The sequence below is a fragment of the Tupaia chinensis genome, unplaced genomic scaffold, assembly GCF_000334495.1.
Source record: "Tupaia chinensis unplaced genomic scaffold, TupChi_1.0 Scaffold000374_1, whole genome shotgun sequence".
Classification (NCBI taxonomy): Eukaryota; Metazoa; Chordata; class Mammalia; order Scandentia; family Tupaiidae; genus Tupaia; species Tupaia belangeri.
This window is the reverse complement of record NW_006159872.1, coordinates 678,244-685,750: the sequence shown is the minus strand read 5'-3', so window position 1 is coordinate 685,750 and position 7,507 is coordinate 678,244. Positions and strand designations below refer to the sequence as shown.

General features: G+C 61.2%; 2 protein-coding genes across 2 annotated transcripts in view; both read left to right on the top strand.

Annotated features, from left to right (window-relative positions):
• Positions 1-1,248, top strand: part of ADAM15 (ADAM metallopeptidase domain 15) — a gene marked incomplete at its 5' end in the record, with an annotated part of 28,238 nt that extends 26,990 nt beyond the window's left edge. Inside the window, 3 exons of the mRNA XM_006153445.2 lie at positions 431-502; positions 757-881; positions 966-1,248. Coding sequence (XP_006153507.1) covers positions 431-502; positions 757-881; positions 966-1,008 — 240 coding nt within the window. The remainder of the gene's footprint in view (positions 1-430; positions 503-756; positions 882-965) is intronic.
• An 867-nt stretch (positions 1,249-2,115) lies between these two features.
• On the top strand, positions 2,116-7,045 carry EFNA4 (ephrin A4). Its single transcript, XM_006153418.3, has 4 exons — positions 2,116-2,471; positions 5,292-5,587; positions 5,916-5,984; positions 6,378-7,045. Exons 1-4 carry the CDS (start codon positions 2,359-2,361, stop codon positions 6,512-6,514), a joined length of 615 nt encoding a protein of 204 aa, XP_006153480.1. The 5' UTR covers positions 2,116-2,358; the 3' UTR covers positions 6,515-7,045.
• Positions 7,046-7,507: the final 462 nt, after the last annotated feature.

Genomic DNA, 7,507 nt, shown 5'->3' with positions numbered 1-7,507 from the left:
ACTGTGCCCAAGAGACTCCAGGTAAATCTGGGCCAGGCTCCACCCTGGCCCAGGGCAGATGGGAGGCTTGGTGCCCAACCGCAGTTCTCATCCCTGCTCCCTGCCAGTGGTGCTCTTCGTTAGGCGACCAGGGTGCCCCTCAGCCTTCAGACATTCTGAGTCCTGAAGCAGCAAAGGGTGAGCCTCCTGCCTTGGTTTCTACCACCATCTGGTGGTCACTGGCGGGACTGCAGTCGGCCAGGGCCTCCTCTACTGACCCACACCTTCCTCCCCTGAGGCATCTGCTGGCATGCGCCCAAGGCCTCTGCGCATGCCCATTCCCTCCTGTCCCCTGGCTGACTTGCATGTTGATTTGACCCCCTCCTTGTTACCTCTGCATGCCCACCGCCCTGGCTACGCTCTCACAGCCACTGCCCCTCTCTCTGTTCAGGCTGAGCTGGCTGACCGACCCCATCCCCCCACCCGCCCTCTGCCAGCTGACCCCGTGGTGAGGCGCCCGAAGGTAACAGGGGGGGAGAGAAGGGCACGGCCTCTCCCCCCACCTAGGGCTGTGGTGCTGGTAGCAGTGGTGGCCGTGGCGAGATGCCCCCTGTGCCCATGGGCACATACCTCAGTGGCTCTTTTAATGGTAACAGGTTTGTTTGGAGACAAGGGTGACCTCTGGTGCTGCCCCCAAGCTGGTGTTCCCTGGCACCAGTGCATTGGGGGTGGGCCATGTGACAATTTCCCCAAGCCAGCTTCCTGCTTCTCTCTCAGTCTCAGGGGCCTGCCAAGCCCCCGCCCCCTAGGAAGCCACTGCCTGCCGACCCCCAGGACCGCTGTCCATCAGGTGACCTGCCCGGCTCAGGAGCTGGACTCTCGCCCCTAGTGGTACCCTCCAGGTAGGCGAGGAGGGGCACTGAGGATCGGCCGGCTGGAGGGTGCTCTGGGATAAGGGGACCTCTGACCTTGTCTCTCGGCTCCAGGCCAGCGCCACCGCCCCCAGCAGGCTGCTCGCTCTACCTCTAACCTCTCCTGATGTCCCGCTGCCTCCGACCTGGACTTGGGACTTAAGGAAGCGGACTCGTCCCTGGGGGTCCCCCACTGTGACTGAAGGAGCAGGAGTCAAGACACCGAGCACCACGTGCTTTGAAGCAGCACCCTGGGGACCTGCCCACGTGGTTGCAGCCGGGGGTTGGGGAGCGGCTGAGGGAGCTGCGCACAGCCTGTTTCTGTTCAGTGGTAATAAACGTGAGATCTCGGAGCGCGCCTCGCAGTTTGCGTGCTCCTGGACGCCGGGTCGCCCCGCTGCGGTTTCAAATCTGGCCGCCAGGAGACGCTGCTGCCCCATAGGAGGCGGCAGGGGCGGGCCGGATCCTAGGATGGGTCTGTGCTCATCCCGGGATGCTCGCGCCCGGCTCTGCCCAGTATGGGATGGCTCTCAGCACAGCCCTGCGCCACTGGGATCTGTCCGCCTGCTGCCACCACCAGTTTCCAAGTCACGCAACCCCCAGGGGCGGCTGTCGACAAACCGGCCAAGCTGTCCGACCTGCCTTCCCCACCCTCTGACCAGTGGCTGGAAAAAGTGGATCTGGCTGGTGTTCTCAGAGCCCCGGAGCCGGGGCGGAGCGGGGCGGCGGCTCCCACGATCCCAAGGCCGCGCACCTGCCTCCTCTCTCTCCCCCGCCCCCACCTGAGGGCTCAGGAACAAAGGTGCTTTGTACAGGCCGCAACCACCTTATTACTGCGTCTTCGAGACTGGGGCCGCGTGTCTCCCCGCAACCACCCCCTGCTCCGCCTTCCCAGAATGAGGGCGTGGGGTGGAGAGGCACAGGCACCAACACCGAAGTGGGCATCCAGCCTGCCACGTATGGTGTTGTAGGGAAGGGGGGCTGCTCCTTCCCCTCGCACTACCCCGAGATGTGCAAAGGATTGAACAGAAGGCCTGACTGGGCAGGTTTCGTGGATCCTCACCCATGCCTCACTTCCCCTATCTGGGCAAATGGTGCGTGCCCCTATTTAAAATCTTCCAGACTCCTAGAGCATTCTACCCTGTACTAAGGCGAACACGAACGGCGTGACCTCCCCCAAAAAAGAAAAAACTAGTGGAAGCGTCCCCGCCCCCCTCGCAGCGCAGAGCGACCTCAGTAGCTCTGGCTAACCTGGCGCGCGCCACAGCGCGCAGGGGGTTAAAGAGTTGGCACGGAGTGGAGAGGCGGAGACGCACTCTCATAGGTGGAAAGTTATCCAGGGGCGTGGCATGTGAGTCTGTACCCCACCCCCTTCCCGCAACCCCCCTTTCCACTTTGTACCTTTCTCGCCCCGACTGCGAAGCGGGCCGGGACCGGCCGGGCCAGACCAGACCAGACCCCGGGGGCGATGCGGCTGCTGCCCCTGCTGCGGACTGTCCTTTGGGCCGCGCTCCTTGGCTCCCCTCTGCGGGGGGGCTCCAGCCTCCGCCACGCTGTCTACTGGAACTCCAGTAACCCCAGGTAGCTGGGCCGAACCGGGCGAGAACCCAGCCGGTCCTGCGCGCTCCCGGGCTGTGCGCGCGCGCGCCGCTCGCTGCTTGCGCGGCGCCGGCTGAGCTCGGCCGCGCGCCGGGACTCCTTTGTTTGAGCCGGCAGGGGAGGGGGGAGGGGCGAAGCGCGCCCTGGGTCTCCCCCCGCCCTCGCGTGTTGAGGGGGCGGGTGGAGGACCCCAGCCTTGAGAGCGGTCCGTGGGGTCTCAGAGCACCGAGCTGGGGGGCCGCGGCGCACACTCTGGGCCCCGCCCCCCTCACGTCTTTCCTAGTGGTCCCCAGCTCCAGCCGGCGGAGGCAGAGGCGGACAGACTGGAGAGCAAAAGTGGGGGCTTTACTCTTGCGAAGGAGTTTGGGTTACTCTTCTCGCTGGCCTCCCCTCTGGCGCTTGCTCCGTGCCCTGATCTCATTCGGTATCTCTGCTTTCGTCTCGGTCTTTATAGGTCCTTCTATTTCTATCCTGTCTCGGCCCAGCCCTTCCCGCTGAATCACCTTTGTGCGAGTCGTTTGACCTCCTTAGCCTCAGTTATCTCATCTGTAAAATGGGCTAATGATACCCCCTCCGCTGGGAAGCCGGGCGGGCCAGCCAAGGTCATGTAGATGAAGAGGTGCAGGCTCCGTCCTTGTTACCGTATTTCTTTCTGGCTCCGGATCTGCCTGCCTCGGCGTTTTCCAGTTTCCATCCCCCTCCCCAATTTTCCCTGCCTCTCTCCCTTCCCCATCTGTTTTTCTTTCTGATTTTCTACTTGAGACAATCTGTGACTCTGCTCATTTATTCACTCCCTAACATTTACTAAGCACATCTTGTGTGCCTGGACCTGGGTGAGGTTACTGGGAGCTAGAGAGATGTGAAAACCAAGACCCTGCCCTGTGGAAAGCCCCCCCCCCAGGAGAACAGGCTGTGGGGGAAGCAGGCGTGAAAACCAGTCATTACAATACCAATACCGTGTGATAGGGCTATTGTTGTCCTGGGCACCGAATTCCTCTATCTCTGTTCCAGACCAGTGCCTCTGAATCACTTGAAGGACCTGTTAAAAATTCAGGTTTCCTAGCCCCCAACCCTGAGGTTTCTGGGTCATTCATTCGATCCACAAATATTTAGTGAGGGCCTCCCTGCGCGGGGCACTTGAGGCACTGAGCACCCTGGAGCAGAGCCCTCAGGGGCCCTGTCTTCACTTAGCTTGTGTTCCAGCAGGTCTGGACTGAGCCGGGACTCTCCCGGGACTCTGATTCTGGTCAGAACCCCCATGGTGGTGGTCCTCGCGGGGTGGTCCTCAGACCACCCATCGAGGGGCAGTGGGGGCTTTTCAGCAGGCAGTCTTGCTGTGGTGGTGGATGGGCCCAAGGCTTCAGCAGTATTTGGTGCTGTTGGGAGCAGCCTGTTCAGGCCCTTCCCACCTGTGCTGCCTCCCCTAGGCAGCTCCCAGAAAAAATGGGGAGTCCTGAGAAGGACGGCTGGGAGGAGGGGGGTTCCTCTCCATGCCTGACACTTCCTTGGCCTGGCAACAAAAGGAGATGTTTAGTACCCCCTCCCTCGTTCCTTTCTTTTTTTTGTAATTTGCCTTGGGGTGTGTGCACTTGAGAGGGAGAGAGAAAACCTCGCGTGGGGGGGTGGGGGGTGGCCATGCTGCAATCCCTTCTCCATTCTCCTCTCAGGATTTTGGGGCGGGCATGCACGTGTATCCAGCATGTTTTTCATGCTGCCAGGTCCAGACTCGAACCTCGGTGGAGTAGACCATGTGTGATCCAGCTGCCGTAACGGCCATGCCATCCATCAGCTGACCCCCTTCACTCATTTTGTCAACCTGGCATTCTGGATTGAGGGCTAAAGGGCAGTCTCAGGACCAGCAGGTAGCATGGTGATTAAAGTGCTGGACTCCCACATGGCCGATTTACGGTTCGAGTCCCAGACCTGGCAGCTTGAAAATGACACCATGCACGTGTGTGCGCGCGCGCATGCCCGAAATCCCAGGAGGAGAAGGGATTGCAGTGTGGCTATCCCCCCACGGGGCTGGGGTGGGATTCTCACTTTCTCTCTTCCCATCTTTCTTTTTCTCTTTCTAGCAAGCGCACATGCCCTATGGCAAAAACTTTAAAATAAAATAAAGGGCCGACCGACTCCTTCTCTGTGTGTCTATTTTCATTGTTTTATTGGCAGAGAAAAAGAGAAAGAAAGCACCCCTGATGGGCTGTGGTCACCCCACAATCCTTTTTCCTTCATTTCTCCTCTCGTCAGGACTTGGGACACACACTCAGTGTATCTTTTCAAACCACCAGGGCTGGGATTCAAACGGTGATCAGCCCCGTGGGATCCCGCTCCTGTGTGTGGGGCTGGCCGTCTGTGTGTGTTATGAAGGCTGCTGTATCCAGGCCCCCCATCCTGTGTGTGTACCTGCACTGTGGGCAGTGTACCCCGCCTCAGCCCCAGCTTCCCCACCACATCCGCCCACCTAATGGTTCCAAGCCCAGGTGCTGCGCCAGCCCTGGTGTGGGGCACTGGGGCCAGAGAGGTGGGTGGCAGCGCCGGCCTGAAAGGTTATGATGAGGTCACCCAGCTGTCACGGTTGCTCTGTGGGGTGCAGGCACCTCTGTGACCCTGAGAGCTGGTCACCTCATCTGTTTCTTGCACTTTGTCGCTGAAGAGTTGTCAGCCTGGAAGACTCAGCCCTCCCTGAGCTGCTCCATCTGCAGGGGGAGGGGACAGGCTGCAGGGCCCTCCGAGGAGGGGTCCTCTGACCCCACACCCCACCGTGCTGTGCTGGAGCCCACTCAGCTCTGCCTATACCCACAGGCTGCTGCAGGGGGATGCCGTGGTGGAGGTGGGCCTCAACGATTACCTGGACATCTTCTGCCCCCACTACGAAGGCCCAGGCCCCCCAGAGGGCCCTGAGACGTTTGCCTTGTACATGGTGGACTGGCCAGGCTACAAGGCCTGCCGGGCGGAGGGGCCAGGTGCCTTCAAGCGCTGGGAGTGGGCCTTCCCCTTCCCCCCCTTTGGCCCTGTTCCATTCTCAGAGAAGATTCAGCGCTTCACACCCTTCTCCCTTGGCTTCGAGTTCGTGCCTGGAGAGACTTACTACTACATCTGTGAGTGACAGAGGGCACAGAGCGGTCCCTCAGGGAAGGTGGGGAGTACTGGGGCTCCCTGCCACTGCCACTGGTAAGGGGCCTGGAGAAGACTGGGTGTGGCTCCTAAAGCTCTCCCACTGAGCAGGGTGAGGCCTAGAGAGCACTGTGGAGGGGAGGGGCTAGGAAGGCCGGGAGAAATGGAGGGGCACAAGTGGGGTCTGTAGTGGGTGTGGCCCCAAAGTCAGGGCCCTGGGGAGGAGGGGTGCAGCAGGGTTTGAAGCCAGAACCGGTGTATAAAGGCGTGCCCTGTGCTAACTTCTTCCTTCCCACATTCCCCACTGCTCAGTGGTGCCCACTCCGCAGAGCCCTGGCCAGTGCTTGAGGCTCCAGGTGTCCGTCTGCTGCAAGGAGAGAAGTAAGTGCGCCGGGGCATGGGGTGTGGGGCGTGGGGAGCACCCTCTGGCTAGGGTGGCCCTTGGGAAGGAGGGACACCGGGTGGGGAGGGGAGAGGACAATCTGGGCGGAGATTCAAGCCTGGCCTCCTCTCCACCTCTTAGCCTTGTGGGAACTTCCACTGCCCCCTCCCCCAAGCTGGCTCAAGGTAATGGGGCCTCCAGGGGCAAGGTCCTTCAAGACCATAGCTGACTGTCCCAAGTGGCAATCTGGGGGAGACCTGGAAGTTGGGCTTTGGCTGAGATAGTAGGTTAGGCACGGGAGGGGCTGGTTTGGCATATCCAGGGAAGTGGCACCCACAGCCAGCGGGTGCTAAGCACGTGGGAGGACCCATCCATGCCTCCTTCCCTTGCAGAGTCCGAGTCTGCCCATCCTGTTGGGAGCCCTGGAGAGAGTGGCACGTCCGGGTGGCGAGGGGAGGGTGCTCCCAGCCCCCTGTGTCTCTTGCTGCTGCTGCTGCTCCCAATTCTGCGTCTCCTGCGAGTTTTGTGAGCCAGCGGCTCTCCTTGCCACCCCACGGAGCCTGAGACCCTCAGGAGGAAGGGCCCCTGCCACCTGCGCTAGGAGTCCCTGCCAGACAGACGAGATGGACACTGACGAGGGAGGCCAGAGGGCCTGAGGGGACCTTTGCAGGTGCCTGCCCCCTCAGCACAGGCGGAAGAAGAGTAAGGAGAGCACTGCAGACAGCCTGGGCAACCCGAGCAGAGGCCAGACAGACATTCATAGGGCTCTGTCACTGCTTCCATGGCCTCATCCCATCCCCCTGGAAGACTGGGATTTGGGGGATCGGATCCTGCAGCCAGCTGGCGGCCAAGGCTCAAGACCTGGGGAAAGGTGGATTGCTGGAGCAGGGCAGTCCTGCTGTCCGCCCTGTAGACCCTCTTCCTGGGACACCTTGCCCTCCTCAGGGGGTTACTCACTTGTCTTCTATGAAGACGGACTCACCATGAGGTTCAATTTCATGCTAATTTGTATTTTTATAAGTGTCTGGACCAAACCTGCAATAAACTGCCCATCTTTTTGTTGCCCTCCCCGGCCTATTGCCCTGTGGCTCCCTCCCAACCAGGACTTCCTGCAGCCTGCGCTCAGCATGCTTGGCCTGACCTCCGCGCCAGCTGTGCCTGGGCCATCCATGCCAGGCCTCAGTGGGCACCCCTCTGGGCAGTGTGAGGTGGGTGCCAGCAGCAGCTGTGGAGCTTGGCACCCTCTCCCACCTCCCGGGCCGGCTTCCTGTGCTGAGGAGGGGGCAGATGCTCCTGACAGCCCACCCACTTGCGCCTCAGCGCATGGTCCAAGCCCTGGCAGCGCCAAGCAGGGCACGGGGGCAAAAGCAGGGGATAGAGGAGAGAAGCACCCTGGTTTCAGAATGCCTGGGTTCCTGAGCTCCCAGCGGCCCTCCACCTCCGAAGGGCACTCTGGGCGGTGCCTGGCCTAGAACTGGGAAGGTGGGGTCAGATCAAAGCCTCCTTCCCCAGCGGCCTCTTT